Source organism: Mobula hypostoma, chromosome 9, assembly GCF_963921235.1.
Source record: "Mobula hypostoma chromosome 9, sMobHyp1.1, whole genome shotgun sequence".
In the NCBI taxonomy this organism is placed as follows: Eukaryota; Metazoa; Chordata; class Chondrichthyes; order Myliobatiformes; family Myliobatidae; genus Mobula; species Mobula hypostoma.
In genome coordinates, this window is record NC_086105.1 from 122,945,417 (window position 1) to 122,969,510 (window position 24,094).

Here is a 24,094-nt window from a genome sequence, read left to right on the forward strand (position 1 = left end):
CTGGGTGAACCAAATTGGTAAAGGTGCTGAGGAAGAGGATTTCTTGGAATGTATGCGGGATGGTTTTTTGAACCAACATGTCGAGGAACCAACTAGAGAGCAGGCTATTCTGGACTGGGTTTTGAGCAATGAGGAAGGGTTAATTAGCGATCTTGTCGTGAGAGGCCCCTTGGGTAAGAGTGACCATAATATGGTGGAATTCTTCATTAATATGGAGAGTGACATAGTTAATTCAGAAACAAAGGTTCTGAACTTAAAGAAGGGGAACTTTGAAGGTATGAGATGTGAATTAGCTAAGATAGACTGGCAAATGACACTTAAAGGATTGATGGTGGATATGCAATGGCAAGCATTTATAGGTTACATGGATGAACTACAACAATTGTTCATCCCAGTTTGGCAAAAGAATAAATCAAGGAAGGTAGTGCACCCGTGGCTGACAAGAGAAATTAGGGATAGTATCAATTCCAAAGAAGTAGCATACAAATTAGCCAGAGAAAGTGGCTCACCTGAGGACTGGGAGGAATTCAGAGTTCAGCAGAGGAGGACAAAGGGCTTAATTAGGAAGGGGAAAAAAGATTATGAGAGAAAACTGGCAGAGAACATAAAAACGGACTGTAAAAGCTTTTATAGATATGTAAAAAGGAAAAGACTGGTAAAGACAAATGTAGGTCCCCTGCAGACAGAAACAGGTGAATTGATTATGGGGAGCAAGGACATGGCAGACCAATTGAATAATTACTTTGGTTCTGTCTTCACTAAGGAGGACATAAATAATCTTCCAGAAATAGTAAGGGACAGAGGGTCCAGTGAGATGGAGGAACTGAGTGAAATACATGTTAGTAGGGAAGTGGTGTTAGGTAAATTGAAGGGATTGAAGGCAGATAAATCCCCAGGGCCAGATGGTCTGCATCCTAGAGTGCTTAAGGAAGTAGCCCAAGAAATAGTGGATGCATTAGTGATAATTTTTCAAAACTCGTTAGATTCTGGACTAGTTCCTGAGGATTGGAGGGTGGCTAATGTAACCCCAATTTTTAAAAAAGGAGGGAGAGAGAAACCGGGGAATTATAGACCGGTTAGCCTAATGTTGGTGGTGGGGAAACTGCTGGAGTCAGTTATCAAGGATGTGATAACAGCACATTTGGAAAGCGGAGAAATGATCGGACAAAGTCAGCATGGATTTGTGAAAGGAAAATCATGTCTGACGAATCTCATAGAATTTTTTGAGGATGTAACTAGTAGAGTGGATAGGGGAGAACCAGTGGATGTGGTATATTTGGATTTTCAAAAGGCTTTTGACAAGGTCCCACATAGGAGATTAGTGTGCAAACTTAAAGCACACGGTATTGGGGGTAAGGTATTGGTGTGGGTGGAGAATTGGTTAGCAGACAGGAAGCAAAGAGTGGGAATAAACGGGACCTTTTCAGAATGGCAGGCGGTGACTAGTGGGGTACCGCAAGGCTCAGTGCTGGGACCCCAGTTGTTTACAATATATATTAATGACTTGGATGAGGGAATTAAATGCAGCATCTCCAAGTTTGCGGATGACACGAAGCTTGGCGGCAGTGTTAGCAGTGAGGAGGATGCTAAGAGGATGCAGGGTGACTTGGATAGGTTGGGTGAGTGGGCAAACTCATGGCAGATGCAATTTAATGTGGATAAATGTGAAGTTATCCACTTTGGTGGCAAAAATAGGAAAACAGATTATTATCTGAATGGTGGCCGATTAGGAAAAGGGGAGGTGCAACGAGACCTGGGTGTCATTATACACCAGTCATTGAAAGTGGGCATGCAGGTACAGCAGGCGGTGAAAAAGGCGAATGGTATGCTGGCATTTATAGCAAGAGGATTCGAGTACAGGAGCAGGGAGGTACTACTGCAGTTGTACAAGGCCTTGGTGAGACCACACCTGGAGTATTGTGTGCAGTTTTGGTCCCCTAATCTGAGGAAAGACATCTTTGCCATAGAGGGAGTACAAAGAAGGTTCACTAGATTGATTCCTGGGATGGCAGGACTTTCATATGAAGAAAGACTGGATGAACTGGGCTTGTACTCATTGGAATTTAGAAGATTGAGGGGGGATCTGATTGAAACGTATAAGATCCTAAAGGGATTGGACAGGCTAGATGCAGGAAGATTGTTTCCGATGTTGGGGAGGTCCAGAACGAGGGGTCACAGTTTGAGGATAGAGGGGAAGCCTTTTAAGACCGAGATTAGGAAAAACTTCTTCACACAGAGAGTGGTGAATCTGTGGAATTCTCTGCCACAGCAAACTGTTGAGGCCAGTTCATTGGCTATGTTTAAGAGGGAGTTAGATATGGCCCTTGTGGCTACAGGGGTCAGGGGGTATGGAGGGAAGGCTGGGGCGGGGTTCTGAGTTGGATGATCAGCCATGATCATAATAAATGGCAGTGCAGGCTCGAAGGGCCGAATGGCCTACTCCTGCACCTATTTTCTATGTTTCTATGTTTCTAAAACCTGCTTTTTCATATGACAGGCCTGTGAGCCACAATCCTGCTGGACGGGTGCCAGGAATTAACATAGATTCACTTCAACCGTGATGCTGATAAAGTTTGCACTAGAGAGCACTTCATCAGCAAGTAGAGATTCACAGGTATAGGTAACATAAAGGTGCTCACTACCTTTATGTCGCTAAAAAGACAGCCAAGCACTTGACATACAGTGGGTAGGGAGATGATAGTGGCGAAAGGTCAAGGGTTGAACCTTGTCCTCTTTAGCTCCTGCTCAAAACCACAAGAACTTGATTTATATGGTGATATTAATGTACAATAAGGTACATGTTGAAGGAGAGAACTGGACACTGGATGATCTAAAGAGCTGAGTCCTCAGAATGCTGGGATTTCGAGCACATTCCAGAACTGAAGCTACCTGAATCTCAAAGGCCAGGCTGCTTTTGCAGGTAATGCATGCTCCAAGCCATCACTGACTTGTTCACTGAAGCAGGAGCATGGTCTTCACACTCAATATCCACTTGACAAACTACTCGTTATGTACGTGGCAATGCAGGGAGTGGTATGGACAGCCCACTGCATCTGTGGACGTGAACTTCCCTCCATTGAGGACATTTACAGCAGCAGGTATATAAAGAAGGTCTGGAAGATCATCAGGGGCACCACTCACTCAAGCCATAAACCACTTCAGCTGCTCCCATCTGGCAAACAGCACCCCAGCATAAAAAACAGGTCAAATGCGCTATGGGACAGCTTCTTTCTACAAGCCATTAGACTTGTAAATTCACATGTCTGTACACTGTGACAGAGTCATAGCTCAAAGATTTTTACTCCCTCACATTGTGGGGTGGATGTAAGATTTAAATAAATTCAATACTTCAATCTAGGTGTCCATGATGCACTGCTCACCCTCCAGTAATAAAGTTTCATGGCAAGCACTGGAAACATGGATTTATGTCTTGGGAATCATTGCTTGGTAAGGTCAAACATCAGTCATGAAATTCATCACTGCCTTCAAGATTTTAGTCGATTGAGGAAAAGGCTATTTGAAGATCAAGACCAGGACTGGCACGAAACTCACACACAGAAGCAATTCATATCTTCCTGTAACCTTCCAAGATGTGGACCATCTAGAGCAGGCACTAGAAAGATACCACCAAGTTGATATTCAAAAAAAAATCCTCCAAAATTACTGGAAGGGTAAGTTGGAAGTATCCTCTCCCAGGGCAACATCATCAACTCTGAGACACAGGTGAGCATGCTGGACAGATTAGACTGACTCCAGATTCCCAAAACAGGCACACATTCTCATGCTCTGTCATGGGAAGAGATTACCAGCTGAATAGGGAAAAAGGATGTGCTCAATCCATTTTCAAAGAATTGCATCATTTCCACTGAGTCCGAGGAATCTCTGACCTATGACTGCTCAAGGCGGAGAATGACGATTCCGGATAGCAATTGTTAGATGCACACAGAATACCGATTTTTTAAAAAAAGTAGGAAGACCGCACAACCTCATGGTACGTTTCTACAGCATCACTCCCTCCCGCACACCCCTTTGTACCATTTCTGGTTTTCACACTGGTTCATCAACAACCTCAGAACGCACAACAACAAAGTACAAGCAAGCTATTCTTGTTCTCTCGGAACTACCCAGGAAGATGAATAGGTGGGTGAAGGTGGAGACATAGTTGGGAGATGAATTCTAGAACCTGAGCCAATTTAACAGACAATTTAGCCAATGGTTTTCTCTCTCTTAATATGCATCACAGACAGCTTTGGCTGCTCGATCAAAGGTTCAGTCAACTGAGAAGAGAGTGGTGGACACTGAGAGAGTCAAAGGAAGTGGGGACGGGGTCGACTGCAGATTTCAGTGGCATTCTGGACTCAGGGCCTCAAACTGCGAGATTACCTGTTTACAGCCGCCAGGAGAGAGAGGAGTCGCAGCTGGTGCACTCCGTTGGGGGCTGTGTGGCGTGGGTTCCTGGCAGGAGTCAGCACTGCCGTTCCGCCAGTGTTCATTTGGCAGAAGACAAGCTATACTTTGGTCAACTGCAGAATTTCTGCGGCATTCATGGACTCAGGGTCTGGAGTTTTTTTTACGTGGCTGTATTGTACTGTTATCTTAGATGTGCTTTCTATCTTGTATTTGTGTTATGTGTGCTTTGTGCTGTGTGTCTCTGTTGGTACTGTGTTTTGCACCTTGTAAGATACAGAAGGCGCTGGCGTGGAGGGCAATGAACGACATGAAGGAAATCTGGATGTCGAACCTGACAAGAGGGCTTAAAAAGAGGATTTTCGTAGCGGTCATAGAGTCCATTCTCGCGTACGGATGTGAGACGTGGACACTCACTAAGACTATGCAGAAGTCTCTAGATGGTTGCTATACACGAATGCTCCGGATGGCTCTTGACGTGAGTTGGCAACAGCACATGACGAACGTCGAGCTCTATAACAACCTACCGGTGCTCCCCACTAAAATCGAGGCGAGAAGACTGCAAATAGCAGGGCACTGTCTATGCCACCCCGAGCTACCTGCCAGGCTAGTCATCATATGGGAGCCCAAGCACGGGAGGATGAACCCTGGGCGCCCTCAGGACTATGGTCAACACGCTCCTAGAAGACAGCGGCGCGGCTAATGTAGATGAACTGAACACACTGATGAGGGAGAGGGAGAAGTGGAGAGTCTGTCATCGTGCCCGAAGCCAGCCCTCTAGGCCTGAGTTGACGTAGTAGTAGTAGTAGTAGTTTGCACCTTGTATTCATGTATGGTTAAATGACAATTAAGCTTGAATTGAATTGAAGTGACTAGATGTACAAATTCCAGCAATGATTGTACTGTGTAGTGGTGTAGTGCTGTTGGGTTGTAATATCATACTCCTCCCATGCCTTCCTTTGTGGGGCAAAGGACCACATTCAGCAATTTTTGGGGTGTAATTGCAGGAGATAATTGTGGTTCTAAGTTAGTGATGGTGGGGCTTAAAGTTCAAACAGAAAGATGTAATGTGTAAATGTGGGGCTTGAGGGGCAGATATGTAAGTCAATGAGCACAGCATGGTAAGTCAGTGAACAGGAAATGAATGAGTAGGTGAATGAATAGAAAATGATTGGAATATCAGCATGTTGGATCGACTGAAGTTTACAGAACATGGAAATTATGAATCTGGCTGGGAGTGAGATGTGATAGTGACAGAGATGTGGATTGGGACGGCGACAGAGACATTTACTGGGATGACAACAGATGACAGGCTGTGCAGGGTCAGATGTGAATGATACTATGGGGATAAAAGTTAAGAGTTTTGTGACTGACATTGAATAGAATGAAGACCTCATGAAAGACCTGTTGCATTTTCGAAAAGTTATATGACTCAGGTTTTGCCCTCATTCATCCTGCTCAAGTTCTGGAGTCTGACTTTAATGATCCTGTATTAAAGGAAGGAATTACATTTATACAAGTACCTCTGTTCTGAAGCACTGTTCAGCCAAAAATATACTTCTTGAAATGTAGTCAGTGTTAGAAAACATTGCAAACAATTTGCACAGAGTAAGCTCTCATTATAAATTGCAAAATGATCTTTACTAGAAAATCTGCACAAAACCATAGGACCTATTAATATTCACCTAAGAATATAGATAGGATCTCATTTTAATACCTTACCTGAATAACAACATCTTCAATAGCATAACACTGCCTCACAACTGTAGTGCTATATCTGCTCAAATTGTGTGCCCGATTCTAGTTCTGACTCGGAATTATTGACCCACTGAATTTAGTTGACACTGAGGGTTAATGAAAGCTCAGACTTAATCATTTGAATAGGAAACTCCAGAAATGATGAACATTTCATATTTGCTTATGTTCTGACAGTTACCATGAGAAACCAGAATTGTCCCCGGGAAGTTCAGGTCCCAATAACCTTGCTGCTTTTTTTCTGACTTCTAACTCAAGTTAGGCCTAAACTTTAACTGTATGAAATATGTCCTGTTTATATCTTTGCAATGGATTCCAACTACATGATTGAGGAAAAAAATGATATGATACTGAATTACTGAGTAAACTTGTTTTCTTGGGGTTAAACTAAAATAATTGATTCTGTGCTATTTTCTGGATGCAAATTATTTTACAAGATAAATTGTAATGTTGTATCCTATGGAAGCTGTCATATTATTCTGAAGATTAGGCTAAGTCCTTATGCTCATAAATAACTGTAGCTACTGCAAATGAGTTGTTTTTTTTTTGTCAATTTAGATTTTTATTTGTTGGCCATGTTCTTTGCTCATCTTTGGTGGTCTTGCGATAGAGAAGTCCAGTTAATTTCTGGAGTAGTAATAAAACTGCCTGTCAAGTTGGGTTTGCTTAACAGTAATTTTTTTTTGGAAGGTATTAGATTTGGATTATTTGAACCTTCGACTCTTATATTTACATAGTCAAACAAAAATTATTTGACACCTTTTAGTTCTGCTATCAGAAATGACCAAAAATGGTTCCAAATATCCAAGGGTAACACATTAAGAAAATCATGATTCATTGTTGCCTAAGCTGACTTTTTTTTGCTATATAAAACCATGATGATCAAACTTTTTACTAAACAAAGGTCAGTACTTGACAGGATAGAAAGGAGGTACCTAAAAAAGTGGCCACTGAGTATAAATTTGAAAACCAATGCAGACCTTTAGATCAAGAATTGTAGAACCATTGACGACACAACAGTGATTTGTAATGGTATATTTTCTGCTTGAATCAAACAACATGAAGTGACACAATTTGATTCATACAAAACCTGAAAGCAATGAAAAAACAAGATCCAGAACCAATTCTTCACAGCTGGTCCATCAAGACTGCAGAACCATGGGTGCTTTGATGTTGACAGTTTATTAGAAGCTTTCAGATTAGTTTTATTTTTCCAAATTAATGAAACTGTTAAACTGGAAAGACAAACAGGTCTGTGTGTCAAATTACCACAACTTTTCCATACATATAACAGTTCCTCATATTTCATTTCAGCAACTGGCTGGATTTTCATGTGAGGGGGGTTTCCTTGAACAGAGCACTCCAGTGCTGGGACCGAAGTCTTCAGGAAAACAAGAGTTCAAGACCCCCCGCCAGAAACTGTTCCTTCCACTTAATCGACCAGTGTCGTCTGCCACACTGCAACCCCACTTGCCCAGCACTTCGTGATCAGGTCACAGGTCAGGAGGTGAACATGATTCAGCTCCTGATGAACATGGGCTTTGATGTTCAGAGAATAGCACAGCAGCTTGGAATGGAACCCAGCCAACTGCTGGGGATGCTTAGTAATGGAGGTTAGATTTCTAAAACGAGTTTTAGCACTCAGAATTCCCTATTTTCTCCTCTGTGATAATATTTAAAGTGAAAATAATGGATTTTGGTCATAGTATTGCTTAGTTAATCAAGATGGAATTTTGAACTAGCATGCCTATTATTGAAAAGGTGTTCCATCTTAACAGCAGATCGCCAAAAGCATGGTTCAAATCCTTTACCGTCAGCCCTGAATTTTGGGGAAAGTGATGAGTTTTATTTGTACATTACTACATTTTCACAAAACATCCCTGTTATTCTGGTTGGTTTTGTGTTCATCGGATGTTCATCTTAGATCATTTCAAATCCAGAACACTAATAAAGCAATGTATAGGCTTGCTGGGTAACAAATGTGAAGCAAAGCCACAACTACTTTACTAACACTTTAAACAAATCTGCTTATCATCAGCAGTTGAGGAATTAAACAACAGATCCATTGTTTTCACTTCTATTTCCACCTTCTTAATGCTGCTGTTTGTATTTAGATTTAAGGAAAAGGACAATTACAATTGTATGAACTGCCTTTATGTGCTGAAACAAGCCATGCATTCCCAAAGGACAGCATTTCTCACCATTGCACCGTTCCTTCCCCACCCTTGAAAATCACCGCTTTTTGTTTCCCATGTTTGGGGAGGGAGGGAACGTCGACCAAGTGGTTGGGCATGTGGCCAAGTGGTTAAGGCATTCGCCTAGTGATCTAAAAGGTCACTAGTTCAAGCCTCAGCCGCGGCAGTGCGTTTGTGTCCTTGAGCAAGGCACTTAACCACACATTGCTCTAGTGTCTGTGCGAGGAGTGGTGCCCCACACAGACTTCCAATCTGCGCCTTGTAAGGCATGAAAATGCCCGACGCAGGCCTCTCATGGTCTGAGTCGACGTTCCCTCCCTCCTCCCCCCCGCCATGTTTAAACATACCTAATTTGCTGGAAAAGTTACTGTATCACTGTGCAACACCTAAAAGGAATGCAAATTATAAATGTGTTGGATTATTAATTAGAATAACATTAAATAGTGCAGAACATCTGCCAATCTGGCATCACCAAAGTCCTGAGCATGCTGGTTAAATTAACTGAATATTTAAATAGAACAATCAGAATAGCAGTCATATAAAACCTTAGCCTGTTTTCCAAAATAAGACAGAGCATTATTTTTCCTCAGTTAATGATTTCAACTTACGATTTAAAAAAAAATGTTAGCTATACAGTATAGATATTCAGTAGTATTCTCAATTTGCATATTATTTGTGGCTGTTCTTTTATTTACTCTTGGTCAGGGTATACTGGGTGATAGCTCTGAATAATGAAATCTTGGTTGATGAGTTATGGAGGCATCAGAAAAATATCAAATGAGTTATGAAAAGTATGTGCTAATTATTCTTGTACTAATAACTTATATTTTTCATTAACTTGCAAAATGTATGTAATGTATGTTATCATCAATAAGTTATGTTACTTACAGACATCTACTTGTATGTATGTGATTCAGTAACTTTTTTGGCTTGTTTAGAACATAATCAGATGATGGTATATGAAACAAGATTTTATTCACTTAACTCATTGTGATTATCCAAACTGTTCCTTATAACTCCAAATAAAATTGCAACAGCTGGGAATATATTGTGGAGCAATGATTTTTGAGCCTAGGCAGAATCATGGTGATATTTGGCTGCCACTCAACCCTTGACCCCAGCTTTACAAGGGACATCATTTCAACCTTCGTGCTGATCCTAGACTTCTAGTCTCAAGGGGTCCATTTCACTACATCTTAGTGTGCTTTTTATTTCGATTTCTACAAAACAGAACTGATAATAGGATTTTAAGTGGATTACAAACTCCATTATTATTCTTCTTATTATTCTTCTATGCACTATTGTATTAAGGAACCAAGATTTGCACAGGAGTATTTATCAGTATGCAATATGCAATTGGCTCCATGTGTGTAGCTTTCAGTGACATATTTGGCCTGCACTATCCTCAGAATACAAAGTGCATGGGAAAGCTCACACCCAGGTCACTGGGACCAGCAACAGTACTACAAGTCAGTGTGCTGGATTTATTGTTCATAATTATCAATCACTTAGCGCAAAGTTATTGAAAGTCAATGAAGAACGTTTCAGGGGTTTCAGTTCAGAGTAAGATTGTTAAGATCGATGGCTTTAATTGTGGGAGGAACTATTTTCATAATCTGTTCTGACAAACATCCTGGAATAATAGTGGTGAGTAAAGATGTTGGACTGGATTTTAATCAGTTGGGGGTGGTGTGTGGTTCAGGAGGTGGGCGAGGGATGGGACAGGACAGACAGAATGGTGTTCCAATAGCAGGTGGAAAATCTACAGCTAAGTGTGTCTGTCAGTCATTTTAAAAGTTCAGTCATGCTCCAGGCTTCCTGATGAGATTAAATGAGTACCTCTCATATCCAGACAGTTTTCTTTTAGATATGAAGAGATGAAGCCGGTGGGCGGGGGGGTGAACTTCCTCACAGTAAAAGCCCTAGAAACATCTTGCACGCCTCCATAAAGATCTTTTATTGGCTGCATTGGAAGCTTGTAAAGATGTTGAATATTTCATTAATTCACACTGGCCTCATCATTGATCAAATTTGTCCATGACAAAAAATTCATCAGCATCGTGTGTCTTTTCTATTTGCAGCTGGCTGACTTTGCAAAATATTTCAGGCAAAGCATTACAAGGAACCATTGACAATGATTGGGTTATAGCAGGGTTTAACAACCAATTCTGAAGCAATTCCACACACTTGTTAGCAAGTTCCCAATGTCTGCAGTCACCTGCATTGTCCCTCTTGGGATCCTGGTGTCTGGACACATCTAAGAAGCTTATCCTTTGCCTGTATTTCTAATATGGCTGATTATGGTCACTGAAAATTGCAGCCCTCTCCTGGCGCCTTATTTCCTCTGAAACTGCATGTCTGTGGGGCACAGGTTGAGCTGTTGTTGTTCCTGCAGTTCTTGCTACCATCAGCTTTGGTCCTAAACTGAGGTACATTTTATCATAGGATATGAGGCACTCATTCAGATGTAATAAATAAGAGTTCCAAAGCGGACATCTAAATTAGATCCTCCAAAGTGTACAAACCTCATACACGATTTAAGAACTTTTCAGCACAAATATGGTGAATGCAAATGGAGAAGAGAAGAGGAATGTGTCCCTTGTGCTGGCCCCTCAATAAACTCAGCGGAGACTTTGTTAGGTACCCCTGTACACTTGCTCGTTTATCCAAATATCTAACAGCCAATCATGTGGCAGCAATTCAATGCATAAATCCATGCAGACATTATCAAAAGGTTCAGCTGTTCTTCAGACCAAACATCAGAAGGGGGCCTCACCAGTACTTCATAAAGTTTCAACATTACAGCCTTGCTTTTATATTCTTCTCCACTTGAAATGAATGCGAACATTGCATTTGCCTTCCCCACCACAGACTCAACCTGCAAATTAACCTTTAGGGAATTCTGCACTATGTATTTTCAGTTTTATGCATTTTCTCTCCATTTAGAAAACAGACAACTCTTTCATTTCTTCTACCAAAGTGCATGAACATACACTTCCCAATACCATATTTCACCTGCCACTTCTTTGTCCATTTTCCTAATCTAAGTCCTTCTGTAGCCTCTCTACTTCCTCAAAACTACCTACCCCTCCACCTATCTTCATATGATCTGCAAACTTTGCAACAAAGCCATCAATTCCATCATCCAAATCATTGACATATAACGTAAAAGGAATCGGTCCCAACACAGACCCTGTGGAACACCACTAGTCATCAGCAGTCAGTCAGAAAAGGCTCCCTTATTCCCATTCTTTGCCTCCTGCCAATCAGCCAATGCTTTATCCATGCTAGAATCTTTCCTGTAATACCATGGACTCACAGCTTGTTAAGCAACCTAATGTGTGGCACCTTGTCAAAGGCCTTCTGAAAATCCAAGCACACAACATCTCCTTACTCTATCCTGCTTGTTACTTCTTCAAAATAATTCCAACAGATTTGTCAGGCAAAATTTTCCTTTGAGGAAACCGTGCTGACTACAGGCAATTTTATCATGTGTCTCCAAGTACCCTGAGACCTCATCCTTAATAATTGATTCTAACATCTTCCCAACCACTGAGGTCAGACTAACTGGTCTTCGTTTCCTGTCATCTGCCTCTCTCCCTTCCTGAAGATCGGAGTGACATCTGCAATTTTCCATTCTTCTGGAACCATTCCAGAAATCTAGTGATTCTTGAAAGATCATTACTAATGCCTTCACAATCTCTTCAGTCACCTCTTTCAAAACCCTGGAGTGTATACCATCCTGGTCCAGGTATATATATATGTATGTGATGTATGTATGTGTATGTATCTAGAGTATATATATATATTTTTACTGTAATTCAGTTTTTCACTCTATTATTATGTATTGCATTGTACCGCTGCAAAGACAACAAATTTCACAACATATGGCAGTGATTATAAAACTGATTCTGCGTCCTGCCGCCCATAGCTCAGAATATAGCTTACACTAACCACAGGTGAATACAATTTAAAAATAAACATGCAGATGCTGAAAGTTTGTACTGAGAATATTTGTCATCTGTGCAGAAAACGAAAGAGTTAATGCTTCATCAGAGTGGAGTGTATCAGCCCGGATAACACCTCATCAACTTGAACCATTATTTGTTATGTTCACAGAAAGGACATCGAGACACTTGTTAGGGTGCATAAAGAATAACAAAAATAAAGGAAAAAATAAAAGATTGAAATATTGAAAAGACTGAAAATATGAGTGTTCTCTCCAGAAATGATTGTGGATGGAACATTATGAAATAGGTTTCTGGGGTAAAAATGAAGGAAATGTGGGCTACACATGAAAGCTTCAGAAAACGGCATGTGGATGCCCATATGTAATTGACTTATTGATTGCACTGGAAGAAGCATGACAGCTTAATTATAATGATTGCAACATCACTTCAGCAATAATCACAATGTTTAGTCCAGATATATCAATTGGAGTCTAATATTGTGATTGCCCACTGACAGTTAAGGCAATCCTGATTAAAGATACCTCGTATTTCTTAAAGATTGGGTGCATTGTGGTTGCAGCAGGCACAGGTAGATTCTACAAGTGAGGACAGAATACTTCTACCTGGAAGAGAGAATGTTTCAAGATTCCTAGGAGCTGCAGTGGATGCATTGGTGAAAGGTGAAAGTAAGAGGGGTACCCTGTACGTAAAGGGACTAAGATTTTTATTTTTTTTATTTAATTTATTTAGTGATATAAGGTGGAATAGGCCCTCCAGCCCTTTGAGCCGCACCACCCACAACGCACAGATTTAACCCTAGCCTAATCACGGGACAATTTACAATGACCAGTTAACCTACATATCCGGTACATCTTTGGACTGCAGGAGGAAACCAGAGCACCTGGGGGAAACCCTTGTCTTCCATGGTGTTGATGTACAAACTCCTTACCAGAGACACGGGGTTTGAACTCAGATACCCTGAGCTATAATAGCACTGTGGTAACCGCTACGCTACTGTGGCGCCAGACGCACATTCAGAAGGCAGTGTCAGAAGGTGACTGCAGTGGTTGACGCAAAATAGGGACTTTCACAGCCGAGATTATTACACCCGTGGAAAGGTATGATTTTTTGATTTTTTTTTACTATACACAAAACCTTTGGAGGGATATGCTAATACAGGCTGTCAACCTGAGATTCTGAACATCCCTCTGCCTCCATAATTCCTGCCTGACTTGCTAAGCTGCTCTGGCAGCTTGATTTTTAATTGTAGATTCAAGCATCTTGAATCTTACAGCATGGAAACAAGCCCTTTGGCCCAGCTGGTCCAAGCTGCCCATGATATCTACCTGAGCCGGTCCCACTTGTCTGTCCAAGTACACTCAAAAACTTCTGTGGAAGTACCGCGAAGAGCATTTGACAGACTACATCACTGTCTGGTATTGGTGGGGAGGGGGGGAGGCTACTGCACAGGACTGAAAGAGGCTGCAGAGGGTTGTAAATTCAGTCGGCTCCATCTTGGGTACTAACCTACAAAGTACTCAGGACATCTTCAAGGAACAGTGTCTCAGAAAGGCAGTGTCTATTATTAAAGACCTCCAGCACCCAGGGCATGCCCCTTTCTCACTGTTACCATCAGGTAGGAGGTACAGAAGCCTGAAGGCACACACTCAGCGATTCAGGAACAGCTTCTTCCCCTCTGCCATCCAATTCCTCAATGAACATTGAACCTGTGAACACTACCTTACTTTTTTAATATATATTATTTCTGGTTTTTGCATGATTTTCAATCTATTCAATATACGTATACTGTAATTGTTTTACTTATTTTATTTATTATAATTATTATATTTTATTCTTCTTCTTCCATATTATGTATTGGATTGAACTGCTGCTGCTAAGTTAACAAGTTCACGTCACATGCCGGTGATAATAAACCTGATTCTGATTCTAAATATTATAATCGTATTTGTCTTTAGCACCTCACTCCATATACCCTTTGTGTGAAAAAAAATGGTCCCAGAAGTTCTTTTTAAATTCTTCCCCTCTTGGCATAAATCTATGCAATTTTGTTTTAAATGCCACTATCAAAGGACCATCCACCTTGTCTACACCCCTCATGATCTTAATATACCTTAGTAAGGTTATTCTGTGGAAAGTAAAGTCCCAGCCCATCTAGTCTCATATAACTAAAAGTCCTCCAGTCCTGGTAAGAGAATTCTGAATGATTTTAGCACAATTTCCAGCTTAATGGGCGACTGGAACTGCATACAACACCCCAAAGTGTAGTTCCACCAATGACTTGTGCAATTGTAACATCTGCAGTCTCTTTTGTCTCCATCTTTGAAGAGGAACCGGGGTTATCCCCCTGACACAGTAGACAGATGACAGAGAATAGGTTTAAAGAAGGAACTCACACTGTTGGTGTGTGACATCCAGTCGTGCCATATACTTGAACAATATGTATTAATAACTTCAAAAGAAGAAGCAGTTTCTTGCATATCAGCCTTTTAAACAATTCAGAATTGGGAGACACAGTAAGCTGATTTGAGGGGAGCAAGAATTTGAAGGAGAAAATATTTTGCAGTTTTTTTGGTAAGGAGCATTATCAAAATAGAATTTGATAGTAAATGACACAAGAAAGTATCAGAATAGAATATATGCTCCTCACACCCTAACTCTTTGGCCAAGCTTCCAAGAATAGAGCGAGATCGAAAAGCAAAGAGATTCCATGATTCCGGATGTTTACTTTACTTTATACTTTATTGTCGCCAAACAATTGATACTAGAATGTACAATCATCACAGTGATACTTGATTCTGCGCTTCACACTCCCTGGATTACAAATTGATAGTAAATATTAAAAATTTAAATTATAAATCATAAATAGAAAATAGAAAAATGGAAAGTACGGTAGTGCAAAAAAACTGAGAGCAGAACTGGATATTTGGTGGGTACGGCCCAGATCCGGGTCAGGATCTGTTCAGCACTTATCACAGTTGAAAAGAAGCTGTTCCCAATTCTGGCCGTACAAGTCTTCAAGCTCCTGAGCCTTCTCCCAAAGGGAAGAGAGGTGAAAAGTGTGTTGGCTGGGTGGGTCGTGTCCTTGATTATCCTGGCAGCACTGCTCCGACAGCGTCCCAGCAACCACTGTCTGTGGAAGGAATAACAATGGAGATGTGCAAGGAGCCAGATCTGGAGCAATATCGGACTAGGAGCTGTGGTGAAACAAAATAAATTGAGCGTGCAGGAATACAACACTCTCCAATTGAAAGTAATGGAATACTGACTATTACATTAAAGGAAGCAATCAGAATTTGTTTGTATAGAGCCATGTTTTGACTATATCTGGAGCACAAAATAGAGTTTTTTTTTTGCCAGGGAGAACATGTGAAACCTTAGAGAGGGTTTAGTGTAGATTTATGAGAAATATATCACAGTTTGAAATTCAAAAAAAGAAACCCTATGCTGGAAGTCAGAAATAAAAACAGAAAATGCTTCAAAAAGACCAGGTAGCAACTGTGGAAGTGAAGTAGTTAATGGTTCAGGTCTAGGAAAGAGAGAAATTAGTTAGTCTAGGTGGCAAAAACAGAGAAGGAAACTTCCCAGTTAATAAAACTGAGGGTACTGAATCAATTCTTTCAAGACTTGGGAGGGTAACATTCAATGAAAGACATTAAGGGATATGAATCAAAGATAACAGATGAATCCAAAGCATGATTATGCCATTAACAGATCAAATTTCTAATTCCAGCCAACAAATATCCCCATTCAACTGGTCATTCTCTGTAACATCTGCCTCATCTTTCTACAGGAGCAAAATTGTTTACTTGTAAACTCAAGTTCAGTTATTTGCATCCCTGCTGGGGGTATGGAGGGTACTTCTGGATATTTCATTCAGATTCCTACCGCCCTCCATTTTATGACAGGAGAAACTAAGAACCCTTAGTGATAAATGATCCTCCTAGTTCTTCAAATAACTTGTTTAGGATTTCCTGTCTCCTATTGTAATTTAAATGAGTAAACTATCATGTGTGAATTTCTTGGGAACCAAACAGTTAAACAAAAAAGGGGAAATAATAAATTTATTAAAATCAGTTAAAATTGACAGTATTAGAAAATATTTCCATTTTAGCTTCATGGATGAAACAGACCTATTAGTTCTCCACCTCTAAGCTCTCACATTGCAATCTGAATCTGAAGTGATCCCCCAAGTGTAATACCACACTCATGTAGTACAGATGCAATCAAACCCAGCACATAGACTTTTGAATTAAGTCCCTTTGAGCTTCCAATTGTATCCTTGCGTAACAGTCCTTATGTGTGAAAATGGCATCAAAGTTGAATGTACTGAAGCTTGATGGAGTTCTTCTTCTCCTCTACATGTGCCCCTTGAAATTAATTTTAATTATTAAAGCAAAGGAGCATGAAAGAGGAAGCGTTCAATGAAACAGTGAGGAAGTGAAAGATATTCTTTACTCAAATCTGCATGCATTTCATTCCACCCAGTGCAACATTAGGAATGTTGAAACTAACATTAGGAACCCAGAGGGATTGCTGATTTAGAATGTACTACTCTCACATGGAGGCTCAGGCTAACTTTTTCCCATGACCTGAACTCAGCCCGTCCCAGTGAAAAAGAATCACTGGGTCAAACATTCAGTATTAGCCAATTGTGAGTAGTGATCACTTTCTCAGAGTGAAATTCCTTTGAGAGATCTGAAGCTCCTTTGAAGAGTTCCAAAAGTAAAAATATTTACTTAAATTAGTTAATTTTGGACAGTTAGTGAGATACACCACAGTTTTCTCATCTGTGTAAAACTTATCTGTCCCTAAAAGTGAGATAGATATTTGGAATCCACAAGCCATCATCCTCTGTCGATTAAAGAACCCTACAATTATGCTAATAATTGTAAACTGAAATTAGATTGCATTGATATTTAATGCATTTTATGTAAAATTGTTTATAAAGTGCAATCTTTCTTTATTTCACTAATTTATACATGCACATTATAAAAAAATTAAGAAATATTCAATTTTCCTTTCAAAGTTCGAAGTAATTTTATTAGCAAACTACAGATATGTTATCATACACTACCTTGACATTCATTTTATTGCAGGCAATTACAAGAAATAAAAGAAATACAATAGAATTTACAAAAAAATGTACATAAATAAAGTCTGACAAACAACCAACGTGCGAAAGAATTCAAACTGCAAATAAAAAGTAATACTGAGAACGAGTTGTAAAGAGTCCTTGAAAGTGCGTCTGTAAGTCATAGAATCAGTTTAGAGTAGTGCTGATAGAAGCTATTAATGCCCATTCAGGAGCTAGGCTGTATTGTAATAACTTCCTGAACATAGGGGTGCAGGACCTATGCTCCTGTCTCTCCCGTCCAACGGTAGAAATAAGAAAAGGGAATGGCCTAGATAGTGACTGTATATTACTGCACTTCTTTATCCAGAAAACACTGGAACCCCTGTGCTGCCCATTGATCCTGGAATGCTCCTAATATACCCATGACCTTCTCTAGGGTCACTGAGACACAAACATTGCCCCAGAAGAGGGACAGGCAATCAACCTGGGCTGCCTTGGCCAGACCCAGAAGCAATTCAATCGGGCAATCCCTAGACCATCCCACTGAAGATCAGGAAAATGGGGATGAAGTGTAGCCAAAACCTAAGGAATAGCTCCTTCAGGTATAAGACCATAAGACATAGGAGCAGAAGTAGGCAATTCAGTGGATTGAGTACACTCCGCCATTTCATTGTGGCTGATCCTGGATCTCCATGTACTTGCCCTCTCACCATATTCCTTGATTCCAATCAGGAATCTATCAACTTCTGCTCTAGATATATCCACAAAATTGGCCTTAAGCACAGTCTGTGGAAGAACATTCCATAGACTCACCACTCTTTGGCTAACAAAAAAATTCCTCTTTACTTCTGTCCTAAAAGGTTGCACCTCAATTTTGAGGCTGTACCTTCCAGTTCTGCATACCCCCATAGAGGAAACGTCCTCTCCACACCCACTTATCGAGTTCTTTCAACATTCAGTAGGTTTCAATGAGATCCCCCTCCCCCCCCCACATTCTTCTAAATTCCACTAAGTACAGGCCCAAAGCTGCCAAACGGTCCTCATATGTTAACCCCCTCATTCCTGGAATCATTCTCGTGAATCTCCTCTGGACTCTCTCCAATGATAATATAGCCTTTCTTAGATAAGGGGCCCAAAACAGTTGACAATACTCCAAGTGTGGCCTGACTAGTGTCTTATAAAGCTTCTGCGTTATCTCCTTGTTTTTATATTCTATTCCCCTTGAAATAAATGTCAACATTGCATTTGTCTTCTTTACCACAGGCTCAACCTGTGAATTAACCTTCTGGAAGTCTTGCACAAGGACTCCCATAGAACCAATGAACCATAGAACAGAAAACAGGCCATTCGGCCCTTCTAGTCTGTACTGAAACATTATTCCATTCGTCCCATTGACCTGCATCCAGTCCATAACCCTCCAGACCTCTCCCATCTATCAAATTTATTCTTAAAACTTAAGAGTGAGCCTGCATTTACCACATCAGATGGCAGCTCGTTCCACACTCCCACCACTCTCTGAGTGAAGAAGTTCCCCCTAATGCTCCCCACTCAAGTCCCTTTGCACCTCTGATGTTTGAATTTTCTCCCCATTTAAATAATAGTCTGCTCTATTGTTCCTTTTACCAAAATGCACCGTCATACGTTATCCAACAATGTATTCCATATTCAAATAGAGGCTACAACCTCTCACTCTGCATACATACATATATTATACACCGATCCCTCGCAGCTGCAGAAATTGGAAGAAGCTGGAAAATCCATAAACTGACTTAGAAATCTAATGTACAGTACTGCTCTGTGCAACAGTCTCCAGCCCAAGGGTCATAGCACCAGTAATATGCCAAAGAGCAATCAGGGTATGATTTCAGAATCCACTTTCAGAAGCCTAGTCCACACTTGCAGATTCACTCTGCCCTTCGGGATATCTGAATCAGCAAGCTCTCAAGTGGGCTGCAAGAGCAGCACGGTAAATGAGTATAATCAGCAGACTGAGTTAAGAACAATGTGCCCCATTGTTTATTCAATTCTGAAACAATTGTAAGTTCTTCTGTAACACATTATTTGAGAAATAAATATCAACACATAATATAGGAACAACAGCTGGTTTCTGGATTTAAATATAAATAAGATGCAATTAAGTAAGGATTTTGCAAAATATTTTGGGGACACACAGAGTAAAATTTGTCAGGTTTAGTGATGGAACTTCAGGTTTGTGCCTTTAAGAAATTGTTGAAAATCCCAGAACTGGGTCCCATGTTTGGCACGTGTGTTCTACTCACGTGCATGTTGGAAACAGTTAGAACCAAAAGAAGTTGATTAAGGGAATATTGAGGAAGTTGGGGAATACTGGCAAGCCCCCTGGATTAGTTTATGTACTTAATCACTTGATTGCCATGTTGTTGGGGATTATAATTATGTACAGCACATAATAATACTTAAATGTAGGAACAGTTCCCAGAGCAGAAAAAACAGCCCTGGTCGTCAGAAAATAAGCCATTGTGTATATTAGTCAGAAGCGTGGATATGTAGAATAAGTTTTGAAAAAAAAGGAAATACTTTAACAGCAATTGCTCACCTCTTCCTGATAATTATGCGTGGTAGGATGATATTAAACAGTATAGATTAATCTGCATACTTTCCTCTCTGCTATACAGAAAGCAAATGAATTTGGTATGATCTTCACTCTTGTTAAAACATAGCAACTGTTTTAATAGCATGGAATGGTAATTCACATTCTGAACATTGAATTCTAATCTTCAGCCTGAAAAACAGCAATATATACAGAGAGTCGTGCATCTTTCACTAGGTCTTACAATGAACCAAAACATAAAACAGAGCGGATCTCTTCAAACACATGTTTATTGGTATATTGCTGGCATAAGACCATAAGATATAGGAGCAGAAGTAGGCCATTCGGCCCCTCCAGTCTTCTCCACCATTCAATCATGGGCTGATCCAATTCTTCCAGTCATCCCCACTCCCTTGTCTTCACCCCATACCCTTTGGTGCCCTGGCTAATCAAGAAACTATCTACCTGTGCCTTAAATACACCCAATGACTTGGCCTCCACAGCTGCTTGTGGCAACAAACTCCACAGATTTACCACCCTCTGACTAAAGTAACTTGCCCACATCTCTGTTCTAAATGGACATCCTTCAATCCTGAAGTCGTGCCCTCTTGCCCTAGAATCCCCTACCATGGGAAATAATTTTGCCATATCTAATCTCTTCAGGCCTTTTAACATTCGGAACGTTTCTATTAGATTCCCCCTCATTCTCCTGAACTCCGGGGAATACAGCCCAAGAGCTGCCAGACGTTCCTCATACAGAAACCCTTTCATTCCTGGAATTATTCTCGTGAATCTTCTCTGAACCCTTTCCAATGTCAGTATATCCTTTCTAAAACAAGGAGCTCAAAACTGCACACAATACTCCAAGTGCGGTCTCACGAGTGCCTTATAGAGCTTCAACATCACATTGCTGCTCTTATATTCTATACCTCTAGAAATGAATGCCAACATTGCATTCACCTTCTTCACCACCGACTCAACCTGGAGGTTAACCTTTAGGGTATCCTGCACAAGGACTCCCAAGTCCCTTTGCATCTCTGCATTTTGAATTCTCTCTCCATCTAAATAATAGTCTGCCCATTTATTTCTTCCACCAAAATGCATGACCATACACTTTCCAACATTGTATTTCATTTGCCACCTCTTTGCCCATTCCCCTAAACTACCTAAGTCTCTCTGCAGGCTCTCTGTTTGAGCAATGAGAAACACCTCTACACCTCATGGATGGAGGCTGCTTCTGAATTATAGCTTACAAAGTTTGTTTTTTGTACAAGTTTTCAGGCTATGTTTTGACTGTTAACTATTCTGGAGGTCAGCTCCTCTGCTGCAGTTCTCAAGGACAGCAGTATATCACAATGAATAATGATTAGGACATTACATGCCTCTTGACACATACACACTTACCTTAAAGAAAAGCACTTTGGAATTATAGAGGTTCCATTTTGTTATATTTCTGGTGGTGTAGTGGTGGAATTACAGAGGTTCCATTTTGTTATATTTCTGGTGGTGTAGTGGCATCAGCATTGAACTTTGAGCCAAATGGTCCCAGGTTCGAATCTGGCTGGCTCCATCATCTGTGCTGGTTTGAGTGTCAAGTTAGCCTCATAAAAAAAAAGTAGGCAAATGCTAAGGAAATGGCAAAAAAAATGCTGCCCAATGTACCACAAGGTGCAAAAAGCAACAACACTTTTGTTACATTACAAGATTAAATACATAAGAAGTCTCAAAGTTAGCAATATTCTATGTTTCAATTCTTAGTCAATTCTTAATTCTTAAGTAAGTTCACCAGTAGTGCAATAGTTCTGGAGTATGCTTCACTTCTTAATGGAAAATTAGGAATGGACAATAAAAACTGACTTTGCGTACAGCCACATCCATGAATAACACAATTCCTATACACATTTACTGATGTGATTATAATATTGGGTGTTTTTAACTGTTCAGAGTTAGATGATGCATTTTGGGGGTCTAATAAGGCAATCTCCGGGCTGCAGACTGATACCGGGCCGCGAAGCATGTAGGGATGCAGCGGTAGCCGGGACGTACCCAGCACATCTTTAAGAAAAAAGCCGAAATAAACAAGTTAATTAATTAGGTGTCGCCCGGCACGTAAATGTCGACCCAGTTCAGAGGCGATTGCCGATTTCACTTGCTCTACACGATGTTCACTCCTCTTTCCAGGGCGCTGGAGCCTTTAGCTGTTCCATTGTTTGGTCAATTTAAACGCCAGCCCAGTCAGGCTGAAAAGACAGGGCTGTCAGGATCAAGGTGACATGTTGAATCTACACAAACTGCTAATAAAGTAGAGGCGCTGCCGTGCTTTCTTTGTAATGACAGTTACGTGCTGGTCCCAGGACAGATCCTCTGACACTTTTCAGAGAGAGAAACGTCGATCCTTAACGCTGAAGAATTTAACGTTATTGACCCTCTCCACCTCAGTTCCTCTAATGAAGACTGGCTTCTGGGCAGCACCTAATTAACTAGCTTGTTTATTTCGGCTTTTTTTCTTAAAGATGTGCTGGGTGTGCTCCGGCTACCGCTGCACCCCTGCATGCTTCACGGCCCGGAGGTTGGGGACAAGGACAGGAGATAACAAAGGGGCATTGGTGTAAATGATCCTAAAGGTGGCACTGCAGATGGGGTGGTGATGAAGGCATCCGCTAAAAGAGCTGGGGATCTTGGTACAGTCCAACTTCATAAAACATATAGACCGTGGCTGGAGTATTTTAGATAGTTATGGTCACCACGCTAGAGGAAGGGCAACATAACACAGGAGACGTGTAGATGAGTTTCACCTGGGTGTTGCCTGGGAAGTTGCAATCCTTGCAGCATTGGAGGCTGAGGGGGAACTCGATGGACGGGTACAAAATTGTAAGAAGCATGGATAAGGTAATTGGTAGGAAACCTTTCCCTTTGGTTGAAATGCTTAAGACCAGAATCGATAGGTTTAAGGTAACAAGGAAGGTTTGGAGGGATCTGAGAAAATTTTATTTTTTTGCCAGAGGGTGGCTGCAATCTGCAACAGACTGCTCAATATTTAAGTAGCATCCGGATGAGAACTTAAATAACCAAGGCCCAACGTGCTGGTAAATGGGACAGTCGGTGTGAACTTGGTGGATCAAAGGCATATTTCTGTGCTGAATTAACTCCATGAGTTCTGACCCACCATCACCACCACCCTAGCGAGCTGAGACTTCTGCTGGGCCACGTTTCTTGTTTTTAACCAACATTCAAGTTCAGATCTGCACTGCACCAGCACACCCTCGGCTCCAGTGCCAAGTACGTCATCTTATCAGCACACGTAAAATTCTGGAGGAACTCAGCAGGCCAGGCATCTATTTTAAAAAGACAACAGTCGACGTTTTGGGCCGAGACCCTTCTTCGGGACTGGAAATGCTTTTATTTGCCTCCAGCATTTTCTGTCTGTTGCTTGGATTTCCAGCATCTGCAGATTTTCTCTGCTGGAAGCAACAACTGTTTAATTCTTTTCCATAGACGCTGCCTGGCCTGCTGAGTTCCTCCGCAGTTTGTGTGTATTGCTTGGATTTCCAGCATCTGCGGATTTTCTCATGTTTGACATTATTTCCTATTTTGGGTCTGTGTGTAATGAACATCGTTTCTTTTCAGGGTAGTGATGTGGTATGCAAATGATAATTTGCACAATTTAAGTACAATAGAAACACTTGTTTTCCAATTATAGTTAACTAAACTTTTCCGGGAGGGGGAGCGGGAAATACCCTTCGGCTGAAATGAACTCAAACGTCAAATTGCCGCCCATACATGGTGCACCGAAACACAGGCGGGGAAGAAACCCGCCTGGCAGTTTGCAAATGCGTTCTTTTGCAATTTCGAGCTGGGCTCCATGAGTTAAAACGGGTAGTTCGTGCTCCTGCTTTTCTCAGAATGCAAGGTCTGAACCAAACCTAGAGAAAGAGGCGATGCACAGAGGCGCGCAAGTAGTTAAAAATGTACTGGAACCCCGCGGCACAATAGATTATAGTTTAAAACTAGGATTCCGCGATGTAAAGGGTGGCATTTCCTCTTCGCTCATAGAAAATGTGACGCAAATCTATTTCCCTCGGAAGAGGAAGTTTCAAACTAAGTAACGGTTTGCTGTGTTGGG

At 41.0% G+C, this 24,094-nt stretch overlaps 1 protein-coding gene across 1 annotated transcript in view; it reads left to right on the forward strand.

The window, feature by feature from the left end:
* Nucleotides 1-7,780, forward strand: part of notum2 (notum pectinacetylesterase 2) — a 40,388-nt gene extending 32,608 nt beyond the window's left edge. The window contains exon 12 of the mRNA XM_063059568.1: nt 7,477-7,780. Coding sequence (XP_062915638.1) covers nt 7,477-7,780 — 304 coding nt within the window. The remainder of the gene's footprint in view (nt 1-7,476) is intronic.
* Nucleotides 7,781-24,094: the final 16,314 nt, after the last annotated feature.